This window comes from Anomaloglossus baeobatrachus, chromosome 11 (assembly GCF_048569485.1).
Source record: "Anomaloglossus baeobatrachus isolate aAnoBae1 chromosome 11, aAnoBae1.hap1, whole genome shotgun sequence".
Lineage (NCBI taxonomy): Eukaryota > Metazoa > Chordata > Amphibia > Anura > Aromobatidae > Anomaloglossus > Anomaloglossus baeobatrachus.
Genome location: NC_134363.1, coordinates 19,636,869 through 19,662,780, shown reverse-complemented (window position 1 = coordinate 19,662,780; position 25,912 = coordinate 19,636,869). Strand labels below are relative to the sequence as shown.

Sequence of the window (25,912 nt, the reverse complement as noted above, 5' to 3'; positions counted from 1 at the left end):
GAGACCCACAACCCTGGCACTGTACCCTCCTGCCCATTGCACATTTAAACTCATTGTTACTAAGCCATTATACTAGCAAACACTGAGTGAACTTAGTGGCATCCTAAACGTGGCTGTTGGACTTCTGTATTGTCCCACTAGTGCAAAGACATTTGCAGCACGTCTGCCTGCATTGCACACTCAAACTCATTGTTACTAAGCTATTATACTAGCAATTTATGCTGCCAGTTTTTTGGGCCGTAGTTGCATTGTCAGGGATAATTATTGTTGTTTATTCTGCTGTTAATAAAGCTAGACCACCGCTGCAATCTACACCACCTCTCAATTTTTACTACCACATTTTAAGTGCACAATCTTGTCGCAATCAAAATGAGTGGCAAAATGACAGATGCTGGTGGAAAGGAGAAGAGGCGTGTTGGAAAAGGAAAAAAGCGGTTTGTCCGTGGGGAAGGTGGCAAAGCTCCATTAACATCTGCTGAAGATAGACCATCTTCCAGCAAAAGTAAGATGTCTACTACTTACCGTGGACAATCCGATGTGCTCCCTTTTTTATGGACACAAACAACTGGAACAAAGGTAGATGATGGCAAAAAAAGGAAAATGCTTGAGTGTATCTCAAGTGGTCCAACAAGTGCCCTCTCCGTCACCTCAACTACCGCATCCAAAAAACACCAGTCCTCTGAGTTGTCATCCCAATCAAACTTGCTTTCTCCCAGCTCTGAAGTCTCCATCCGCCGTGCACAGTATGGTGGAACTGAGATGGCTGAGTCTGCAGAACTGTTCAGTCACACTATAGCCTGGGAATCAGAGGTCTGCTCCCAAGCTACAGTGAGTACAGACCAGGAAATGGTCTGCAGTGATGCCCAGAACCTTTGTGACTCTGATTCAGGCCGTGAGGACCAAGTTTCTGAGCATAATGTTGACCCTTTTTCACAAACTGTAACACCTGTTGTTATAGACAATGAGGAACATATTGATGACGATGAGACACGGATACCAGATTGGGATGATAACTTAAATATTCGGTCAGGGCAAGAAGAGGCTCGGTCTGAGGGTGAGGGGAGTGCAAACACAACAATTGATGAGGAAGTTCTAGATCCCACCTACTGTCAAAACACAGTCAGGCCCTCGAGGAGGTCAACAGAGGCGGTGGAGGAGGATGCAACCGACGACGAAGTTACCTTGCGCCTTCCTGGACAGAGTCAGAGTACTGGTAGCACGTCTACAACTGCATCCTCAGCCACCACTGTGCCTCTGAGCACTAGTCGGAGTGGATCAGCAGGTCGCATGCCCTCTAAGCCTTGCCTAGTTGGGTCCTTTTTTGACATAGCAAAAGATCGCCCAAATTATGTGATCTGTAAAATTTGCCAGGATTCTGTTAATAGAGGGCAAAACCTCAGCAGTTTGACAACTTCTTCCATGAATCGTCACATGAATAAATATCATATGTCCCAGTGGGAAGCTCACCGTGCTGCAATGCGGCCAAGCAGAGCAAACCATTCACCACCTGCCCCTTCCAGTGCATCCGCGCGCTCTTCATCTTCTAGGACTGTGGGGACAGCTGTCACACTTGGTTTTCCACGCACAACTTCCACCACTGTAACCGCAACAGGCAGTTTGCTTGGTAGGTCGTCAGTTGGTTTGGAAGGGGAAACAAGTACGTGTGTACAGCTTTCTCAGACATCGATAGCACCAACGTTGAATGAAGGCGACATCATGTCTACGCCTGCACTTTCCTCACAAAGCTGCATTTTTCCAGGGACACCCTACTCAACACCGTCTACACACAGCAGCCAGATCTCTGTCCCTCAGATGTGGACAAATAAAAGGCCATTTCCTGCGACCCATGACAAAGCTAAGAGATTGACTTTATCCCTCTGTAAGCTCTTGGCTACCGAAATGCTGCCTTTCCGCCTAGTGGACACACAGGATTTTAGAGACCTTATGTCTGTCGCTGTACCCCAGTACCAGATGCCCAGTCGCCACTACTTCTCTAAGAAAGGTGTGCCCACGCTACACCAGCATGTTGAACACAACATCACCGCTTCCTTGAGAAACTCTGTGTGTCAACGGGTGCATTTCACCACTGATACTTGGACCAGTAAGCATGGACAGGGACGTTACATGTCGCTGACTGGGCACTGGGTAACTATGGTGATAGATGGTGACGGGTCTGCTGCACAAGTCTTGCCGTCCCCACGACTTGTGTGTCAATCCTCTGTCTGTCCATGTTCCGCCACTGCTTCTGCCTCCTCCACCTCATCTGGGTCCTCCACCTCCGCCCAAAGCCTGCCTGGTCAGGCCACCAGCGTTCGCACTGCGCAGAAGGAATCACGCACCCCTCATTACTATGCTGGCAGCAGAGCGCAACGGCATCAGGCGGTCTTTAGCTTGACATGTCTTGGAAATAGGAGTCACACAGCGGATGAGTTGTGCGCAGCTCTGGAGACTGAGTTTAATAAATGGTTGTCTCCACTCAACCTGCAGCCTGGTAAGGCCGTGTGCAACAATGCTGCAAACCTGGGTGCGGCCCTTCGCCTGGGCAAGGTGACACACGTGCCTTGTATGGCTCACGTGTTGAACCTTGTTGTCCATCAATTTTTAACACACTATCCCGGCCTAGATGGCCTTCTGACCAGGGCACGAAAACTGTCTGCTCACTTCCGCCGTTCAACCGCCGCAGCTGAGCGACTTGCATCGCTAAAGAAGTTTTTCGGCCTGCCGGTTCATCGCCTGAAATGCGATGTGGCGATACGCTGGAATTCGACTCTCCACATGTTACAGCGACTGTGGCAGCACCGCCAAGCCCTGGTGCAATACGTCATGACGTATAGCCTGGGCCAACGAGATGCAGAGGTGGGGCAGATCACCCTGATGGAGTGGTCTCAGATCAAGGACCTATGCACCCTTCTGCACAGTTTCGACATGGCGACGAATATGTTTAGCGCTGACAATGCCATTATCAGCATGACAATTCCAGTCATTTACATGCTGGAGCACACGCTAAACACTATTCGGAGTCAGGGAGTGGGACAACAGGAAGGGGAGGAACTACAGGAGGATTCATATGCGCAAGACACAACAACATCACCAAGGTCCAGACGTTCATCATCACCAATGCGGCAGGCATGGGACCATGGGGGACAGGGATCAACAAGGGCACATGGTAGCAGGTGAGATGTTGAGGAAGGTGCAGGAGAACATGAAGAAATGGAGGACGAACTGTCCATGGACATGGAAGACTCAGCGGATGAGGGAGACCTTGGTCAAATTTCAGTTGAAAGAGGTTGGGGGGAGATGTCAGAGGAAGAAAGAACGGTTAGCACCTCTATGCCACAAACACAGCGTGGACTTGGTCCGCATGGCCGATCAAGACACATGAGTGCCTTCTTGCTGCACTACCTCCAACATGACCATCGTATTGTCAAAATTAGAAGTGATGATGACTACTGGCATGCCACACTATTAGATCCCCGGTACAAGTCCAAATTTTGTGACATAATTTCAGCCATAGAAAGGGACGCACGTATGCAGGAGTATCAGCAGAAGCTGTTACTCGATCTTAGCTTGGCTTTTCCACCAAACAACCATGCAGGTGCAGGGAGTGAATCTCCCAGTTGTAACTTGACAAACATGGGACGGTCTCGTCATCTTTAACAGTCTACCCGTACCAGTAGCACCGTATCTGGTGCTGGTAACAGCAGTTTTATGGAATCTTTTCATAATTTTTTTAGACCGTCCTTTGCAAGGCCACCAGAGACAACAAGTCTGACACATAGTCAACGGCTGGAGAGGATGATACAGGTGTATCTCCAAATGAACATCGATGCCATGACTTTGCAAATGGAGCCTTGCTCATTTTGGGCTTCAAATCTTGAAAAATGGCCAGAGCTCTCCAGTTACGCCTTGGAGATTTTGTCGTGTCCAGCTGCCAGCGTTGTCTCTGAACGTGTCTTCAGTGCTGCTGGGTGTGTGCTGACAGATAAGCGCACGCGTCTGTCCAGTGACAATGTGGACAGACTGACGTTCATCAAAATGAACAAGTCATGGATCCAGAAGGAATTTACAACCCCTGTGTCATCCTGGGGAGAGTAAATGCTTGTGGATTTGGAATGTGCTTGATGCAAATCTAGCTGTGAAGTGTACAACTAGGGCACAAGTGCTGCCACTGATAAGGTGTCTGTGTGTGGCTAATTTTTGGAAAAAAGGGAGACTCCGCTTGGAGTAACCCTTGCTTACATTGTTTTTAAAAATGATCCAAGATGAACAGAGCTGGGATCAGGAAAGACTTTGCTACCTACCCCGGGGTCATCCTGGGGACGGTTAAGGATGGCGTATTTTTGAATGTGCTTGATGCAAATCTAGCTGTGAAGTGTACAACTGGGGCACAAGTGCTGCCACTGAAGGGGTGGGTGTGTGTGGGGCCCAATTTTTGGAAAAAAGGGAGAACTCCTCTTGGAGTCACCTTGTGGTGTTTTACATGATTTTAGAAGGGCGTGCCATGCCTATATCTGTGTCTCCTCCTCTTTTTCCTTGTCCAGCTCTTTTGTTTTCGCATGAGAATTTGTTCTTGTCACTTTCCCATGTGTTTGTGTTGTGTTGTGAGTTGTTTGTCACCTTTTGGACACCTTTGAGGGTGTTTTCTAGGTGTTTTTATGTGTTTGTGATTGCCTGCCATTGTTTCCTATGCAGTTCGAGTTCGGTTCGTCGAACGTTCGATGAACCGAACTCGAGCGAGACTTCTGTTCGACGAACCGAACTCGAGCCGAACCGGGACCGGTTCGCTCATCTCTAGTAGTGATGTGCGAGCTCTACTACCATGCTCGGGTACTCAATACGCAAAACTAGTGATGAGCGGGCACTACCATGCTCAGGTACTCAAAACTCAGAACTAGTGATGAGTGAGCACTACCATGCTCGGGTGCTCAATACTCAGAACTAGTGATGAGCGGGCACTACTATGCTCAAGTGCTCCATACTCATAACTAGTGATGAGCGGGCACTGCCATGCTTGGGTTCTTGGTACTCGTAACTAGTGATGAGCGGGCACTACCATGCTTGGGTGCTCATTACTCGTCACTAGTAATGAGCGGGCACTACCATGCTCAGGTGCTTGGTACTCGTAACTACTGATGAGTGGGCACTGCCATGCTCAGGTGCTTGGTACTAGTAGCTAGTGATGAGCGAGCACTACCATGCTCAGGTGCTTGGTACTAGTAGCTAGTGATGAGCGTGCACTACTACGCTCTGGTACTTGTAACTACAAAACACATACAGATGCACTCTAGAATGTTAAAAATGAATAAGTGAACTTGTATTGCAATACTGCTATAGGAATATTTGAAAAAATAAATATTTAGCCTATGTATTGGCCAATGCATGTGAGCCCAGTCACCATGTCAATGTGATCTTAATATACTGGGACCCTAACTAAATACCTCTATCTGGGTTAAAAACCTACATGTCTGGGCAGGAAGGATCCAGCTATAAAGGAGGATGGACACAGTCTGGTTATAGGCTAGACTGCTCAAACAGAAAAAAAATACTACATAATATATCAAAAAGACTGACCCACCCACCCAACAGGTGTGAACAGATGCTAGCTGAAAACACAATATAACTGCAAAATACATACAGCTGCACTCTAAAATGCTAAAAATGAATAAGGGAACTCTTCCAAGACATGTCGGTTTTTATCTCGGAGAGAGGGTCGGTCTTTTTTATGTAGTTTATAGTGTGTTTTTTTTACTGAACCCTCCGCCCTTGACCATTTTTCCCAAAAATTATCCAAAAAATGATCGTTTCCCGGTAACTTTCATTATATTCAAACACATGTAGAGCCCGTCTGAATGTCCGACTACTCGTTTTGAGTACTGTACACCTGAGCAGTACAAAATTGGACATGCTAGGTCCTTATCTGCACCAACATCATCTATATAGGGAGAGTTGGGGTCTCTCAAACACATTGGACTATCATCCAAACCCATTGGTATTGATGGGTTGGCTCAGAGTAGGTCTGTTGGTCATGTTGGTGGACATATTGAGAGCGCATTCTTCATCTGAAAAGGATAGGTTCCTCATTAATTATTAATTACATCTAATAGCTCTTGATACTTCATCCCAAGATGGATATTTGGGGATTTTTTTTTTATTTTTTGCAGGACTGATGCACAACACATGTAAGTAATATTTTCTTGTATGTAATGCACATATCATGGCAATTATTTTATGGCTCATTTTAAAAATAATATTTTTTTTATTTCACAGATTTACCCACAAAAGTGGCTGTTATTGTCCTCGGAATAGGTGAAGTTATGGAAGGGAGTGATGTGACTTTACAATGTAATAGCTCCTCCAAGACTAAAGTGAATAAGTATGAATGGTACAAAGGGAAGAACAAAACCAAATTACCAGATACAGGACGAAAGATCACAGTGATGAAAGTGACCAGAGACGTGGAGCCATATTCCTGCGCTGCAATAAATGCTGCAGGTAGAGGAGAATCAGCCCTGGTGGAGATTCCTGTGCTATGTAAGTGCAAGTGGAAAGAACATTAATAAGGATAGTTTATATTTCAGTCTTCTATAAGTCTTGTGTGCCACCCCTGCAGCGGATCGAACCGCTCGGATCCAAGGATGTGGATTACTCGTGGATCTTCAGACCCGGGGGTAGGAGCCACACTCAAATGTAGAAGGGGGTTATTTACAGGGGATAGGTATAGTTTGTGACGCCACCTGTGGTGCACGGTAATTGGGAATACCGCCGCTGCCGTTGGGAGTACCCGGGGTGATGGAGTGGGCAACAAGATGATGTTACCCTCCACGGGTAGGGGTAGGCCCCGGGACTCTGGATGGTGATGCGGGGACACAGTGCAGGGGTCAGTCGGGTACTCACTCAGCAATGAAGCAGACGCTAACAACAGGGTTAACCAAGTATCTGACTGCCGTTGTCTCTCGAAGGGAGCTCGTCCGGGTCCCGTCTACTACAGTACTGCCTGGTGGTCTGTAACCTGCCTCCTGGCACCAATTTAGAGTGTCCTTTGTGGCCCATCAGCTTGGAGCTTTCCGGGCCCTGCTTTCCACTGTGGCTAAGTAGGAGAGCTTGCTCTCAGGGGCTCACGCTTGGGATTTCAGTGGGCTGCTTGCTAGGTAAAGCCCTATACCCCTCGTTGTGCTAGTGCCCCCAATCTCTGAGCTTCATGGGAACGGTACATAAAGGCCCTGTCCTCCGCAGGCTAATTGCTGGATTGATTAAAAATCATAAATTGTGATTTTCTGCATTTTTTTATTCTGTCTGTCACAGTTGAGGTTACCTACAATAAAAATTACAGACCTCTCCATCCTTTGTAGGTGGGAAAACGTGCAAAGGTGACAGAGTATCAAATAGCATTTATATTTTTTCGTCACTGTATATATATATATAGGCTCAAACATATTAGTAAAAATTCCATTTATTCTGTAATCATAGCAAAAAACAAATATCGTAAAAGTAGACATTAAGTCTTCAATTTCGAATGTGGTATTCCAAAAAGTGAGTTTTAAATTTAGCTCTAATGATTATGTTAACAGCCAAAATAATTCTTAGGCTACATTCACGCATCTGTGTGAGACGTCAGAGTGTTGTCACATTATTTTTTGCCCAGCACTCAGACCCATTAAGTAAAATAGATGTGTTCCCACATCTGTGATCCTGGAATGACATCCGCGAGACTGAGAGCATGTTCTATTCTGATCAGATTTGCAGATAAGACCCGATTATTCAAGTATATGGGTACCTGTAAGACACAGATTCAAATGAAAAGGATTCTGGTATGTTTCTGTAGCGCCCCTGTGGTTAGGCGCTACAGGGGGATACAGCACCTTAACATCAAGGTGCCGTGCACTTTGGTCACAGGTGAAAGAGAGAAGAAATGCAGAGGCTTATATTAGATTGAGTAACATTGACTCAGCAGCCCCTATCTTCATATTCCTGGGACTGTTTATATAGTAGGTCCATAGGGGGGTGGAGCCTAGCTGAGCGTGAGACGCGACGTGGTTGCCAGGATGACTGGGAGACAGTTAGTCAGTTAACAGTCAGTCAGTAAAGAGTGACAAGCAGAGACGAGAGTAAATTGATGACTGAAAGAAGGGCTAGAAATAACTTAGGTCCGACGTCCTGAGTGAGGGTACCCCAAAAGAAAAGAAAGACACAGGAAAAGGGGTAACCCAGACGGAAAGGGGACGCTTTAGGTCTGGCGAGAGCCGGCTGAAGAGTTCAGGTCGACACCGGTATAACGGAACCAAGGTTTGTCAGGTTTATCCCCAGACCATTGACCGTTAACCTGGGATCCTAATTAAGAGGAGTCCCGGTACCCATCAAGAGTCGGACCACTAACCCCAAGCCGAGTTCACGACGCTGTTGCGGGATAGATAAAGAAATCAATCAGCATCAGACCCCTGGGAAAACCAGTGACGAGACTAACGAGGGGGTGAAAGAGGGAGTCACAGAGCCCTCAGAGCAGAGACCGAGAAAGAGACAAGGAAAGGTTACCTCAGAGAGAGACTCTGTCATCAAATCTCCTCCGAAACTTGTGACCATTGGCCTTCTGGTAACCGAACTGTTTCTGCTGTGTACTGTGCAAAACAAACCAGATGCCAATAAAAAGGACTTGTTTAAGCTGATGTGGACTCGGTGTGTCATCTCTCCGCCATTCGACAGGACCCTGCGACGTCAGAGAAGAAGGCATCCATCACCGCTTGGTCGCTTCCCTCCTGGTCAGCGACCCGCTGCCCTGAGGTAAAATAGCTTCACCTTTGGGGAGCTGAGAGTTCTTAAGCTGCCGTCACCATCGCCTCAGAGGACGGCCGCGGGCAGCGCTGGTGTAGCCCGCTTACCAGACACCACAGGTGGCGTCACATATATCCCCAAAATCATCCCTGAACCCCATTCCACAGCCGCAGAGTGAGCGCCCAGGGCACGAAGTCAGGACCGACCACCTGTGATAACCCCATCGAGAGTAAAGTAGCCGTAGTCCTGGCGCCATAGTACCCCTACCGAAAACCCTGATGGTTGACTCATTTCCATTTTGCATTTGTGCCTTATCTATCCATTGTTTAGTGATAAAAATGAAAAAAAGGGACTTTCCAAACATGTTTTAATTGGTTTGGAAGCAAAGACAACTTTTGAGTGAAAAACCAATGGAAGAAAAAAAGAATGATAGCAACCATGATGCAACTAGAAGTAAAAATTGGTCCATGCTTGGATGTGTGACTAAAGCCTAATAGGGCCTTTGTACCAAATAAAAAGATATGGATCAGTGAACCAAGAACTGGTAAAGTGAAGAATGATTTGTCCTCTAAACTGAGGGCATTTGGCTAATATCTATTTGAAATTTTATTTTTGTCTTTATCTAGGTTAACATCATGATGGGTCACAAATATAGTTTAGTCTTTGTAATTGATTCTTCTCTTTCTGTAGATGCGGCTACTGGAGTTCACATCACCGTGAAGAATGAAGGGGAATTCACTAAACTGATCTGTGATTTCCTAAGCAGCCGACCTGATGTAACTCACTACACCTGGATGAAGGATGGATCCATATTACAGGATCAGAAAGGGAAGACTCTGACCATAGAGAACAATGTAGAGAACGCCGGGCAATATTCATGTATCGCTCACAACATCGCCGGGGATTCCTCCTCTGCAGAGATAAACCATACAGGTAAATGATCTGGATCCAGAAATTACTTTGAGACACTTTCTCCATAGATTAAGTCATCAGATCTCCTTATAACTAAATATACCATAATTGCAGATGGGTGCCAAACTGTGGTCACCCCACCGCATACACAATCTCAATATATATCGAAATATACAAGCAGGAGATCAGGAGTTACATGTGTTTTAAAAAAATTATTTTCTATGCAAAAAGTGATGCCAAACATGTTAAAACAACACATATGACATATAACATATAAAGGGACACCTATATCTGAAGAAGTTAATAGAGAATAGTGCTTCATTATAAGGCCCAAAATCATTCTATTGGTAAACATCATAAATATCATAATTATACATCAGGAATGAAAATAATGAGCAAAAAATGCATGTTTCTCAAAAAAGGAACACATACCTAGGGAATAGTTATATGTACGGTCAATATCCCAAAATTATCTATTGTAAAGTGCCTAGTGCACACAGACAAATAGTCAGGTCAAAGGAAGCATATCTCAGTATGATTTCCCATACATTCTAATGTAAAGTTCCTAGTGCGTATGGATAGTAACAGGCATCAGTGTCCCAGAGAAGGAAGGTTTCCCCAACATCTACCGACGCGCGTTTCGCCAGGGAAATAAAGAATCCCTTGTGTAGCTTCTCAGGGAGGCAGAATTGTCAGAATTCTGGGACATTAAGACATAGGTGTCCCTTCACATGCTTTATGTCGTATTTCTTATTTTAACATGTGTGCCATAACTTTTTGCATAAAAAATAAAAAATGTTAAAACACATGGAACTCCTGTTCTCCTGTTTGTATTTTTCTCCAAAGATTGTATCAATTATATTTTACCAATAAACAATTTATTTTACACTTAGAAGAGATAAACACAGTCCAGTAATGAAAGCCAATAAATGCCCTAATTATAAAAGTGAATGTATCTAAGTGCTATACTATTAGTAAATACAATAATTGCTTCATCATAATAGTCACTTTTCAAGATGGAGAACCTTAGAGGAAAGATGGCAGCATTAGGAAAAATGAAATGGAAAAATCTAAGCTTAAAAACCCCCAAACCCAATTATAGGGGAAGAAGCTGCAAGATTTTTAACCCCTTCACAACCGGGCAATTTTCGTTTTTTGCGCATTTATTTTTTCCACTCCTTCTTCAAAAAGCTTTAACTTTTTTATTTTTCCTTCCACATAGCTAAATGAAGGCTTCTTTTTGCAGGATGAGTTCTTATTTGAATGATACTATGCATGTGATACACTGGAGAGCAGAAAAAAGATTCCAAGTGAGTTGAAGTTGTAAAAAAAAGTGCAATTGCAATTTTATATATATATATATATATATATATATATATATATATATAAATATATATAAAAGATGTTGCTTCTGATGCCAATTTCTGAGACCCGTGACGTTTTCAATTTTCGGGATACTTGGCTGTGTGAGGACTTATTTTTTGCAACCTGAGCTGATGTTTTTAGTGATACCATTTTGAGGCAGATGTGACGTTTTCATTGCTTGTTATTGTATTTTACTGCAATGTTGCTGCAGCCAAAAAAAAATCTAACTTTGCCTTTTCAATTTATTTTCTTGTTGCGCTGTTTACTGATCTGAATAATTACCGTATTTTTTCGTTTTATAAGACGCATTGCATTATAAGACGCACACCAAATTTAGAGATAAAAAAGGTAAAAAAAAATAAAAATAGGGTCTGTCTTATACTCCGGTGTAGTCTTACTGGAGGGAGGCAGCAGTGGTTGGCAAGCGGGGTCACAGGAGGCAGAGGTTGTGCTGGCAGCAGCGGCGGCTCAGTGGCTTCAGCAGCGTCGGGTCAGTGGCGTCAGCAGCGTTGGGTCTGTGGCAGAAGCAACGGCAGTTCAGTGGCGTCAGCAGCGGTGGGTCAGTGGCGTCAGCAGCGGCAGGTCAGTGGTGGCAGTGGCGGCAGCAGCAGCTGCGGGTCAATGGTGGCAGTGTTGGCAGCAGCGGCGGCGGGTCAGTGATGGAGCAGGCCGGTGCAGTGAGTGTCCCAGTCTGTCCGCGGTCCCGGTTCAAATGATGTCGCCTGGAGCGGTGCATGCACAGATGGCGCTCTCATCCAAGAGCTCCATCTGCGCACGCGCTGACTCCCGGCGCCATCATTTGAAACTGGGACCGCAGACACACTGGGACACTTGCCGCACAGCCACCCACCTGCATGCACAGAGTGGCAGCCAACAGGCTGACTGCCCGCCCACCAGCACAGAGAGACAGCTGGCCTCCAGGACAGGGAGGCAGCCGGCACCAACAGGCACCCGGCTGCCCGCACGCAGCCACAGGCACCCGGCCACCCGAACGCACCCGGTCGCCACACAGACAGCCCTCCCGGTAAGGTATATTTGGATTTTAAGATGCACCCCTCATTTTCCTTCCAAATTTTTGGAAGGAAAAGTGCATCTTATAATCCAAAAAAAAATGGTATTTTATATTTTGATAGATCCGACTTTTATGAATGCAACAATATCAAACGTGTTTTTTTACTATTTCATTTTTATTAGGTCAAATTGGGAATGATTAGAACTTTTGAGTTTTTTGTTTTATTTCATATTTTTAAAATGATTTCTTTTTCAGTTTTTACTGTATTAACAAACTAACAGCCCCATAAGGGACTTGAAGCTGTCATTGTCTGATCACTTGTGCTATGCATAGCAGTGCATCAGCTTTACTATGTATAGTGAAAATCACGATCTTTTATGAGCACCCGTTGCAGGTTGGCGTTCAAAGGATTATTATAATTATAGGCATGGGGGTCTTCGGCAGACTCCTGGCTGTCATGGCAATCAATCGGCACCCCACAATCAAGACACAGGCATGCCGATGGACATGTGGAAAGACGTGCCCCCTGCCAATTCGTATTAAATGTTGCTGTCAAAGATTGATAGCATCATTTATCAGGTAAAGAGCTGCAGGTAGAGGTCTGCTCTATGCATGGCTGATAGAGGCACATGATGGCTGATTAAAGGAACCATCATATGCTAGTTGTGAATTGACAGCGGGCATCAAACTTTGGAGTAAGTAAAGGAAAGGTGTCCATCAGACACCCCATTTCTAACCCAGTAAATGTAAAGTTAAAAAACACACAGGCATTAAAAAAATATTTATTTGAATAAAGACTCTCCCACACTCCCTCATTCACCAATTTAATTAACAAGAAGAATCCTTGAAGTTATGAAATAATCCAATAATGTCTCACGACAACCATCGAATTCCATGGAGCCTTGTTTTGAGAATGTTTTGAGAATGAGGGTGCATAGCTTACAAGCGGTCAACGGCAGTCCTGGAAATTTTCAAGAGCATGAATGAGGGAATGCAGGGGAGACTTTATTCATATAAACTTTTTTTTTCCAGTTTCTGTGTGTTTTTTAGCTCAAGACTTACTGGGTTAGTAATGAGAGTGTCTGATAGATGCCTATCCATTACTAACCCGTGGTCTTGAAGCTAGCTGTTGATCAACAGCTTACATGAACCCAAAAAATATTACCTCAATTGTCACCGCACCATGGCACTTGGAAAGAACCAAGCAAAGTGCCAGAATTGGCACATTTAACTTCTGTGCCACTTCTGGGGTGGTTGTAGGCTGGTGTTTTTAGGCTGTGAAGGGCCAAATAACCATGGGCCTTCCCAGCCTGATAACTCCAGCCCACAGCTGTCAGCTTTTCCTTGGTTAGAGTCTCAAAAATATGGGGCACCTTACACCATTTTTTAAAATTATTTAAATAAATAATTTTAAAAAACAGCATGAGGTCCCCTCTATTTTTAATAACCAGGCAAGGTAAAGCATACAGCTGAGGGCTGCAGCCTATAGCTGTCTGTTTTACCTGCACTTTTTGTCAAAAATAGGAGGGACTTCAATTATCATTTTTTGGGGTTGTTTTGTTCATGGCAGCATCCAGGCATCTTCCTCATGCTAAAAGCTCGTTATTGGCTGCTGTGCCGTTTTTCAACAAACTATATTCAGCAACGAAAAAGCACTCAAACTCTGGACTTCCGTGAAAAGTCTGTGTTCGGGGGCCCGAACACTAGGTGTTCGATACTATCCCCAAAATTTGCATTTTGGGTTTGCTCATCCCTAGTGAGTATAACAATTGTTTTTATTTATTTTTTTAGCTTTTTGATGACCAGCTTAGTTCTGAAAAGTGGTGAACAACAGTGAATTATGATTGAATTTATTTATCTCTAGTGACAAAAAATACTCAGGGATAAAATTAAGACTTTAGTCCTCTAATAAACCACCTTCAAATCATTATTCCCATAATCACAAAATATTCATTTTATATAGCATAGTGATGTTACATATCACAAACCTTAATCAATACTGCCAGTCATTCCCATAAGGTACAAATTCAATATCTCAAGTGATGTAGAAAGACTCTCCAGAAACAGTGTGTTTGGCATGGTTCTGTTCTCCGGCCAGAAGATCATTCAAAAGAGGTTTCTAAACTTTGCTGAAGACAGCTGACACTTAAAGACATTGCATGTTTAAATTATGGGTCTGATTGACCTAATTGATTAAGGTCTTTGATACATTTCATGTGACACTACATGATAATAATTAGTGATGAGCGAGCACAACCATATTTGGGTGCTCAATGCTCGTTAAGAGCCATTGGATGCTCGAATGAGCATGACTCAAGCACTCGAGTTTAATGGTAGACAGAGGAGGACTTTAGCATCCTTCCAGGAAATCTTCCGGAAAAATGCTTAAGTCCCCCAGCATTGACTTCCATTATACTTGAGTAATCAAGTCATACCCAAACGAGCATCCAACTGCTTGTTACAAGTTACAGGCACTCGAACATGGTAGTGCTCACTCATCAAAAATAATAGTAATATCTGCAAATCACAGCTGAATATGTTGGTTATGTCAGGTTCCTGGTAGAGATGCACAGATCAAACAGCAGTATATCAAGTTTCGGTAGAAGTTCCTAAAATGTTCAGTTTCACACAAATTCACACACTTTTGAGATTTGATTCATGACTCAAACCATTCACTTTTTTTCTTTCTCTCTCTTTTTCATTGAGGTTTGCACAAATGTATTTGCTGTAAATCAAATTTTCAGAAAAATTTTTGAAATTTGAAATTCAAGTTGAAAACTTGAAGTTTGGTTTCGGTGGGTTCAACCGGACTTTAAGTAAATTTCGGTTCTGGACCGGACATGACCTAAACCTCATTGGAAGTTAATTCGGCTTTCTGCCCCCATACAGAAAGCCGTAAACAGATCACTTCCAGGGGAGAGTGGGCAAACTTTATCCTTTTATAAAGGTGGCACACTACATCTGATATACATCCCTTTGTTACTCCTAGTGAGAGCCATTCAAACACTGTAGGCAGCTCGCACTGGGCTGAGCATACCCAAGCAAAGCGCTGATCGATAGAATGGTTAGCATATGTAAAGCACCAGAAACTTAAAACTCGGACACTGGTGTTTTTTTTGTTAAGTCCGTGTTTGGTACAAAGAGCAAACTTTACTGTTCGGGTTCACGTATCTCTAATTTCAAGATATCCACTCACCATTAATTCCATATAAGAAATGCAAAAAATAGGTTAAGTAGAGATAAGTAAACTCTAGGTTCAGTGTTCAGTGTCCATACCAAACAAAGGCTTTTAAAAAAAAAGCAGAGCTTGGGTTCGGAGTGCGGGTGCCTTACCCATGCAAATCACTTGCGTAAGCATCGCTGTACTTAGATATTCTGAGTGCTTAGTGCAGTGCGAGTTTAAATGGCTCACACTGGGAGTAACAACAGCATGATTGGATGTAGTGTGCACAAACAAATGGATAAACCTAGCCCACCCGCCCCCGGAAGTGATCTGCTTATGGCTGGCTGCATGTGCTCGGAGACCTGAACTGCCTAATTAGGGACTTCCATTGGGGTTCAGGTCAACTTCAGGTCCCAAACCAAACTTTATCTAAAGTCCAGATGAACCGGACTTCCATGGGTCCAATCATTTCTAATACTAGGCTGATCAAACCATTGAGCAACTAAACTTAACGGACATCACAAAAAGGCACTTGAGGTAGAAATTAATTTAGAGAGACCTGCACATATTTAATTCCCAAAATTCATATTTAAAATCCCCACCTAAATCTACTTTGACATTTCTGCTTCCTTATAGGTGGGACTATGTTTTCGCCTGTGATTTGGGGGTCAGCTGCCGGAGTTTTCTTTTTGCTTTTGTTTATTCTGATCCTCTTTTGTTGCCTAAGGTAAGAAACCAATAATAATAAAACCATTTTACTGCTTTTTAAATTCTAAACCATGAAACATTTGTAAACCTCATCCATTTCCTCTAGGAATGCCGCAATAAAGCAAAAAAAAATTCTTTTGAATACACAGACCACACTTTTGTGGTGTGATTAACAAGTCCCACAAGCGAATGTCAGGTTGAATAATCAGCTTCCTAATACAGAGTTTTTCATTTCCCTCATAACATTACGGAGGCTAAAATCATCTTGCATTATAAATTTAGAAACATTTCCTACAGTCTAAATATAATTTTACCCCTATGTTTCAAGTCATTTCCATGAAGTACAATTCCAACATATCAAGTTTTGAAAAGTTAATACTTTTGAAAAAGAGAAACACTTTGTAACAAATACAAATAGTTTGGGTAGCTTTATTTAGAAATTACTTATTTTGGACCATTTTGGGAATTAAAATGACTTTTTTTTCTGATTTTATTCTATGTTTCTGGGCAAATTGAAATGAGCATTTTTTAAGTTTTTGTATATTTTTTTACAGCATTTTATGACATTAAATTTTATCATGCATTTAGTTTGAATTTATATCATTTTGGGGTTTTTAAACTTCTAATTCATTTTTTTATGTTTTTTAAATTTGTACTTCTCATTTAACTTGTGGGTTAAATAACCTGATTGAATACTTAAGCGGGGTTTACATGCTACAATATCATTAATGATTTATCGTCAGGGTCAAGTTGTTTGTGACGCACATCCGGCATCATTAACGATATTGCAGTGTGTGACAAGGACGAGCGACTTTAAACTATCTCAAAAGCGGTAAAAATCGTTTGCCGCAAAGAGGTAGTCTTGAAACAAAAAATCATTTTCAGGATGTTTGCGATGTTGTTCCTCGTTCCTGCAGCAGCATACATCACTATGTGTGACACCACAGGAGCGACAAACATCTCCTTACCTGCCTGCACCGGCAATGAGGAAGGAAGGAGGTTGGCGGGATGTTACGTCCCGCTCATCTCCGCCCCTCCGCTTCTATTGGGCACCTGCCGTGTCACGTCGCTATGATGCTGCACGAACCACCCCCCTAGAAATGAGGCAGTTCGCCGGCCAGAGTGACGTCGCAGGACAGGTAAGTCCGTGTGATGGGTGTAAGCGAGGTTGTACGCCACAGGCAGTGATTTGCCCATGTCGCACAACCGACGGGGGTGGGTACAATCGCTTGCAATCTCGCTAGCAAGATCGTAGCATGTAAACCCTGATTTACCCTGATTTAGTCATCATAGTAAATATTTAGGCCTGAAACACACATCCGTTAAACATGTGCGTGTTTGTCCCGTTTCCGTATATACTGGAGACCCCGACAAACGTGCACCAATGTTAATCTATGTTTGTGGTCAAACTTGCATGTTTCATCATGTCCGTGTGTCCGTGTCCATGATCTGTATGTGTTTCCGTTTTGCACAGCAGAATGTCCGTTTCCTGCACGGAACACGCACAGACGGACACCATGAAAGTCAATGGTTTGGTGCGCACAAGTACGTGACACAGATGCATCTCTGTATGCTCCGTGTACGTTTTGTGCTTTTTTGTAGCGATGTCGGCTATTCTTTCTTTTTCTGTCTATGTCAGTCAATCTCCCTCAGTCCGTCGGTCGGTCTCTCTCTGTCGGTCACTCCCTCTCTCTGTCTTGTCTGTCCCTCTCTCTGTCTGTTGGTCAGTCTCCCCCCTCTCTCATACTTACCGATCCCTGATCACCGGCGCGGCGCTGCATGGCGTTCACACTGCTCTGGCGGCTTTTACTATTTTGAAAAAGCCGTCCGCTCATTAATCAATCTCGTATTCCCTGCTTTCCACACTCACCGGCGCCTATGATTGGTTGCAGTTAGACACGCCCACACGCTGAGTGACAGCTGTCTCACTGCAACCAATCACAGCCGCCGGTGGGCGGGTCTATACTGTGCAGTAAAAAAAAAATAAAAAATAATAATAAAAAAAATACGACGTGCGGTCCCCCCCATTTTGATACCAGCCAGGGTAAAGCCACACGGCTGAAGGCTGGTATTCTCAGGATGGGGAGCTCCACGTTATGGGGAGCCCCCCGCCTAACAATATCAGCCAGCAGCCACCCAAAAATGCCGCATCCATTCGATGCGACAGTTCTGGAACTCTACCCGGCTCTTCCCGATTTGCCCTGGTGCGTTGGCAATCGGGGTAATAAGGAGTTAATGGCAGCCCATAGCTGCCAATAAGTCCTAGTTTAATCATGGCAGGCATCTCTCTTAGATACCTTCCATGATTAATCTGCATGTGACAGTAAATAAACACACACAACGAAAAATCTTTTACTTGAAATAATAAACACTAAAAAAAAACCTTGTTCACCAATTTATTATGCCCCAAGTACCCATCCATGTCCGGCGTAATCCACGGAGGTCCCGCGTCGCTTCCAGCTCTGCTACATGAAGTTGACAGGAGCGGCAGAAGAACACCGCCGCTCTTGCCAGATCCACGCAGCAACTGAGGTGAGTATCGTGATCAGGTGAGCTGTCACTGAGGTTACTCGCAGCCACCGCTGGATCCTCCACCTGTGACTGCAAGTCGCCCGAGTGACAGCGATGAACTCACAGGTGAGTTGCGGTCACAGGGGGTGGACTCAAGCTAGCCGCGGGTAACCTGATTGACGGCAGCGCTAATCGCGCTGCTCACTTCAGTCACTCAGGGGATTAGCGGTCACCGGTGAGTCCTTCAAGGGTGACCGCTAATCAGTACGCGACACAGACAGAGCCGCGGGATGAGGATGAAGTCGGGTGAAGTTCACCAGAGTTCATTCTCAGCGCACAACTCTGTCTGCTGTCAATGGGTAATCAAACATGAGTTTTTACATTAAACACGGAACATTCCACACAGAAAAAACATTCACACGTCAGTTAAACATCACACACACACACGGGCATTACACACGCACACACGGCTAGCATACACCGGTCACACAGATGCCCCATGGACTATAAAAATGTACACAAAAATGGGACACAGACCTGAAAAACGGACCGTAACACACGTGCGTGCATTTTCACGGATGTGTGTCGGAGGCCTAAGAGAGGAAACCAAGACGTTTCTTTTTCAACTTAAATCATATTGGATCTTAATTAAAAATCTCAGATGGCCATTTATCTGAATAACTTGTGGTTAGAATGAGGGAACCCGAGGTACAGTGTTCATACCAAACACAGACATTAAAAAAAACCAGAGGTTAGGTTTGGAGTTCGGGTGCTTTATGTATGCAAACCACTTGCACAAGCATTAAGTTCTTGCATTATGCCCATCCCAGCATCCAATGTCACTTAACGAGTAGAGTTGATCAAACTCGATGTTCAGTGTCCGGTTTTCAAATAAAACACTAACTTTATAAAAACAGTTCAAGTTCGGACTTCGGGTGCTTTACGTATGCAAACCACTCGCACGAGCATCGCTGTGCTTGGGTTTGCTCGGTGCTCAGCCCAGTGCGAGCCACTTGCTGTGTTTGAGCGGCTCATACTGAGGGTAACAACAGAGTGATTGGATGTAGTGTTTAGCCCCCCCCCTCAAAAAAAAAATATGGAAAAACCCTGCCCACTCTCCCCTGGAAGTGCTCTGTTTATGAGTGAGCAACCTGCCCAATTAGTGACTTCCATTGAGGTTCAGGTCAAGTCCAGGTCCAAAACTGAACTTTATCTAAAGTCCGGCTAAGCTCTCCAAACCAAACTTCCATGGGTTCACTCAACTCTACTTGTGATGCATGGTTGGTTTAAAAATGTTTATGCTTTGAGCAAAAATTCCAAAAGTTAGCCTTAAAACATCCTTATTAATGTAGATATGATCTATGGTCTAATCTGGAATTCAAATGCATGGTCACCAACATTCACGATGTTAAGTGGCATTACCAGGAACACATTAGCATGACCCCTTTAGCATTTTGTAAGTGAATTTGTTGCCAAAAAATTTGTCATTTTCAGCCCTTCAAAATATCTACTTGAAGTCCAATTTTAAGCTCTGTAAAAAGGTTTATGTTCACTTTTCAAAACATTAATTTAATAATTTTACTTCTCACATATGGTTAGTGTTGAGCGAGTAGTTGACTATTTGTACTCGCTATGCTGTTAGCGAGTACTGTCCACTACTTGCATATTTGTTATAGTAGCGAGTGTAATGTAAGTCAATGTACAATACTCGCTAAGTAGTGAGTGACCCTAAAGCCGTACTTTTCGTGCGGGTAGCGAATAGTACGGCTTTTGGATTATTCACTACTTATCAAGTATTTCCCATTGACTTACATTGCACCCGCTACTCAAAAGGAATTTGTGAGTAGCGGACAGTACTTACTAACAGCATAGCGAGTACGAATAGCTAACTACTCGCTCAACACTACATATGGTCCTTTAATTTTCAATTACATTTATAATGTTAATTTTTTATTATTTTTAATAGGAGAAAGAGGAAGTCATCTTCAATTCGTGGATCATCGACCAAGATGTCTAATGAGGTGAGTGTTTTTGAATGGTCAACACAACGATTCTTCTCCCTTGGTTTTCATTTTTGAAATATACCATTGTAAATTGTCTGTTTCTATTGTTATATGTTTTCATGTTGTTTACTCAGGGAATTTTTCAAAAATCAATGATGGCAATGTTCTCTTGTAGAGCGAAATGTCTAAGGATGACAATCATCATGGAGATAACCAAAGTAGTCACAATGCTCAACCACCTTCCTTGAGATCGGGGTGAGTTTGTATTTGAATCTTGGTTGGAGCTTTGTCCCATTTCTTTGAGCTGGACCGGCTAAAATGTAGCTCCAACTTTAAACAAGGTTATGTGTGGTTTTCCAACCAAATGGACCACGGAGGTCCATTGTTACCTTTGATCCTATGATCTGTGGTGGTCAAAGCAGTAAGATCGTCATATAGAAGGGATATCCGAGTAATATTCCATCAATATTTTATAGAATACAAACATTTTAAATACATGTAGCAAATTTCTTACTACTCTTCCAGAGACATAAGGCAATGTATACTTTTTTTGTGTGTAACCATAAACACTAACATGAAGGGGTGTTAAGTGAAAATTATATTGAATAATATTTCAGTTTGGGTTCTATTTATTTTAGGCCTTCAGTTGACGTGAACTTTGCAGGAAACCAAGTGGCTTACAGCAACAATGATGTAAGTAATTGTGCAAAAGAGTAAAAGTTCACTTAAACCTGTTCCCCAAGCCACTTCTGTACATTTCTCAGAATGAAGCCACCACGGAAGTGATGTGATACTCATCTGACCACTTATGTCTTCAGAAGTATCTAGAGTAAAGTGTTATGTAGCACTACTTTAATGACTGGGTGACTTTATAATATATGACTGTGATTTGTATACCGGAGTTGGAACCACACCATAGAGGGATTCTCTACTTTGTTTCAAAAAGGGAGGGTTTCAGAATTAGAACTTCCCTTTATGCTATAAAAGTAACCAAAAAGGACATACTTATGTAGGTTTTCATGATTAGAGATGAGTGGACCTTTGGAGGTTTGGATCACTAGAAGCTATCGAACCGAACGTCCACTGGTTCGAACTTGACCAAAGCCAAGTTCGAAAACACCGATTGGCAGTTTGAGTCTACAAGCACATATAGCCAGCCATAAGCAGATCACTTCCGAGGGAGGATGGGCAAGCACCAAGCGCACCTGAGCTGTCACGACTCCACTGGAGTCCGCTGCTACGACTTCTGCTTTGGTCGCCAGGCGCTGTCGTATGCCCGCTGCAGACAGTGCTGGTGATAGCAGAGGGTTCTTGTGGGCTCAGGCTCCACCCATTCCCTGGGACCTGCAGTACCACTGGCTGACTGGAGTGGCATATGTCTTCCAGCTGAAGTTTCCACCTTTCAACTATAGCCAATGGGAAGACACCACACCCTTCTAATCCCCCCACCTGCTAGTCATTGCTAGATATAGTTTTGCATTCCTGCTGGTCTCTGGTTCTCGCCCTACTCTGTATATATTGATCCCTATGTTTTGAGCACCTGCCTGCTTTCTGACTACTCTACTGCCTGCCATTTTTGTACCTCGCTGCCATCTCCGGTTTTGACCTCGCCTGATGTCCCGACTACTGTCTTGCCTGCCATTTTTGTCGCTTTTCCGTATCTCCTGGTTTTAACTCTGCCTAATGACTACTCTCCTCTGGACTCAGCCTTCCACAGGTAGCGATCTCTGGGTCCTTCTAGTAATTCCAGATCTCTGTATAGGGGTTAAAGGGTTTTGGAGTTCTCGGGATCCTCCTTAGTGAGTGTCTTGCCTCTAGCCTATCCATGACAGCCATTCTTAGACTGTGGTTCCAGGCAGGCATTACATGAGCACACACAATACTTGCGTGAGTGATATTCGCACGTAAAGCATCCAAACTATGAACCAGCACTCTGTTTTTTTATGTTGGTGTTCGGTTTGAAAATCGAACCTTGGGTTCGCTCATCTCTACTCATGATAACATGACCCTTCTTTGGCTACTAGTGTCGTTAGAGCCACACAACCAAAATTTGTGCTAAATATTTCACTAGACCCCCCAATTAACTGTTTGGTCTATCTTCTTCGGGGCAAAATCAATAGACAGGAGGACATGAACAAACAAGCTAATTCAACTCAAGATATGGGCCGAATATCATCATCCAACTTGGAATGTAATTTCTGCTGTTTTTGTCTTCCATGTAGATCTAAATATCGATTGAATTGAGGACAACCAACAAATGTGACATATTCCATTACACATTTCATTAACTGAGTTCTTATTTTTCAGGGGACGCAGCCATCAAATGAAGTTGAATATTCCGTTATTTCCCATAGACAGCCAAACCAGGCTGGACAAAACTCTTCCAGAGCCCAACATGATGAAGATGTGGAATATGCAACTTTGAAATGCTAGAAAGTTTCGTTGATAGGAAAACAAAATTGGGACATCTACGCCCCGGCCAGAAAAGAGAGTAGTTATAAAAAGTGTATTTGTCCTTGAAGGATCCAGCCAAACGATTAATTAACTAACAGCAAATGGATGTCAATGGGAAATGTGTAGAGCTTAATTTCCGCCGTGATGGTGCTCCAGAGACAGTGCAAAATTAGCTTTTTTTTTACGTAATCTTGTATCAAGAAGAGCCATCATTTTATCGTTAAAGTCTTCAATTTCCTTTTTTCTGTTTGGGGAATTCGCTTGGTCATATGTATATTTTTTCCATTTTAGGTATTAGGTTACATTCTATATAATAGGCTATGTTATATTCATATAGGAGAGGTCAGAAGACTCCGTATTATATTTTTCAAGGCAATTAGTAAAAAATTTATTTTATAATATATTCCTATAAATTCTATGATTAGAGTTAATTCTCTACATCTATTTTTGTGAACAATAGCAATTGACTACTAAAAATGGGCTTTACATGCTGCGATCTCGCTAGCGAGATCGCAAGCAATCATACCCGCCCCCATTGGTTGTGCGACACGGGCAAATCGCTGCCCGTGGCGCACAACATCGCTAACACCCGTCACGCGCACTTACCTGCCCTGCGTCGTCGCTCTGGCCAGCGAACAGCCTCCTTTCTAATGGGTCGGTTCGTGCGGCTTCACGGCGACATCACACGGCAGGCGTCCAATAGAAGCGGAGTGGCGGAGATGAGCGGGACGTAACATCCCGCCCACCTCCTTCCTTCCGCATTGCCGGTAGAGGCAGGTAAGGAGATGTTCGTCGCTCCTGCGGTGTCACACACAGAGATGTGTGATGCCGCAGGGATGAGGAACAACATCGCTAGTAAGCAGAAAACGATTTTTTGCTTCAGGACGACCTCTCCGCGGCAAACGAATTTGACCGCTTGTGCGATCGTTTAAGGTCGCTCATAAGTGTCACACACTGCGATATCCTTAATGACGCCGGATGTGCGTCACAAGCACCGTGACCTGACGATAATTCTTCATTAACGATATCGTAGCGTGTAAAGCCCGCTTAAGTCTTGCATAAAAGATGTGAATACTAAAGGGTGCTTTACACGCTGCGACATCGCTAATGATTACTAGCGATGTTGAGCGCGATAGCACCCGCCCCCGTCGTTTGTGCGACATTTGTTGCTCGCTGCCGTAGCAAACATTATCACTACGGCAGCATCACACGCACATACCTTGTCAGCGACGTCGGTGTGACCACCGAACAATCCCTTCCTCAAGGGGGAGGTACATTCGGCGTCATAGCGACGTCACAGCGGCATCACTAAGTGGCCGGCCAATAGAAGCAGAGGGGCGTAGATGAGCGGGACGTAACATCCCGCCCACCTCCTTCCTTCCGCATTGCCGGTGGACACAGGTAAGGAGATGTTCGTCGTTCCTGCGGTGTCACACACAGCGATGTGTGCTACCGCAGGAACGAGGAACAACATCGTACCTGTGATAGCAACGATAATAAGAAAAAGAGCGATGTGTCAACGATCACCGTTTTTGAACGATTTTGCGATCGTTGATCGTCGCTCCTTGGTGTCACGCGTTGCGATGTCGCTACCGGCGCCGGATGTGCGTTACTAATGACGTGACTTCGACGCTATATCAGTAGCGATGTCGCAGCGTGTAAAGCATCCTTTACTGTTTGATTTTCATATTGAGCTTGAATAGTTGGCCGATATCCTAATGAGTCGATTTACTAGAAAATGTTAAAATTGTGCCCGTATTATTAATTATCTTACTTAGACCAATCTTTTAAATGAGCAACTTAGCAACAAGGCAATGATTCCTTAGAAAACCTGATAGATTTTTTCATAGCAGTAATTTCACCTCCTCTGATTAGTGATGAGCGGGCACTACCATGTTCAGGTGCTCAGTATTCGTAACTAGTGATGAGCTGGCACTACCATGCTCAGGTGCTCAGTATTCGTAACTAGTGATGAGCGGACACTACTATGCTCAGGTGCTTGGTACTCGTAACTAGTGATGAGCGGGCACTACCATGCTCGGGTGCTCAGTACTGGTAACTAGTGATGAGCGGGCACTACCATGCTCAGGTGCTCAGTACTGGTAACTAGTGATGAGTGGGCACTACCATGCTCGGGTGCTCAGTATTCGTAACTAGTGATGAGCGAGCACTACCATGCTCAGGTGCTTGGTACTCGTAACTAGTGATGAGCGGGCACTACCATGCTCGGGTGCTCAGTACTGGTAACTAGTGTTGAGCGGGCACTACCATGCTCGGGTGCTCAGTACTGGTAACTAGTGTTGAGCGGGCACTACCATGCTCAGATGCTTGGTATTTGTAACAAGCAGTTTGATGCTTGGATGTGCAGCACTAGAGTACCCAATTAAAATGGAAGTCATTAGGAAACTCAAGCATTTCCCCTTAAAAATGCATGAGTTCCCCACTGACCAATTATACTTGGGTTCTTGAGTAAAGTTGGAAGTTTGGTTGGGAGGGCACAGTCAAAGCTTAGATAAGGTACGGTTTTGTTACCCTGGCACAGTGCTACTCACTTGAGTGGTTTGCACTTGTAACTCACTCGAATTTCAAACCCGAACTTTGCACTTTTGGTAGTCAGTTTCCGAACCCAAACTTTGAACCTCAGGTTCGCTCATCACTATTCTTGCCTAGCACCCATCCAAGCATTCAATGAGTACCGAGCACCCAAGCATGGAAGTGATCTCTCATCACTAACAAAATCAGTATAACAGATATGCCGTTAACTTTTTACTAGTGATGGGATAGCACTAAAATGGTCAAAAGCTCGTTCCTCAATTCAAGCTGGTCAGATGCTCAGATGAGGTTGACGCGAGTAACAAGCATTTTGCAAAGTCAATGATTGGCCGGTTCAGGTTTTCGCCCAAATACAGTCATCATAAACAGAGCATTTCCAGCGGTAAGTAGAGCAAGTTTTTTGTCACACTACATCTGAGAACATTATTTCATCCCCTAGGAAAGCTATTCAGAGACTGCGATTAG

General features: G+C 43.9%; 1 protein-coding gene across 1 annotated transcript in view; it reads left to right on the top strand.

Annotated features, from left to right (window-relative positions):
* LOC142255717 (B-cell receptor CD22-like) overlaps nucleotides 1–24,915 on the top strand; it is a 47,860-nt gene extending 22,945 nt beyond the window's left edge. The window contains exons 5-11 of the mRNA XM_075327173.1: nucleotides 6,268–6,531; nucleotides 9,457–9,699; nucleotides 15,855–15,945; nucleotides 20,404–20,458; nucleotides 20,616–20,695; nucleotides 21,079–21,133; nucleotides 22,748–24,915. Coding sequence (XP_075183288.1) covers nucleotides 6,268–6,531; nucleotides 9,457–9,699; nucleotides 15,855–15,945; nucleotides 20,404–20,458; nucleotides 20,616–20,695; nucleotides 21,079–21,133; nucleotides 22,748–22,873 — 914 coding nt within the window. The 3' untranslated portion in view covers nucleotides 22,874–24,915. The remainder of the gene's footprint in view (nucleotides 1–6,267; nucleotides 6,532–9,456; nucleotides 9,700–15,854; nucleotides 15,946–20,403; nucleotides 20,459–20,615; nucleotides 20,696–21,078; nucleotides 21,134–22,747) is intronic.
* Nucleotides 24,916–25,912: the final 997 nt, after the last annotated feature.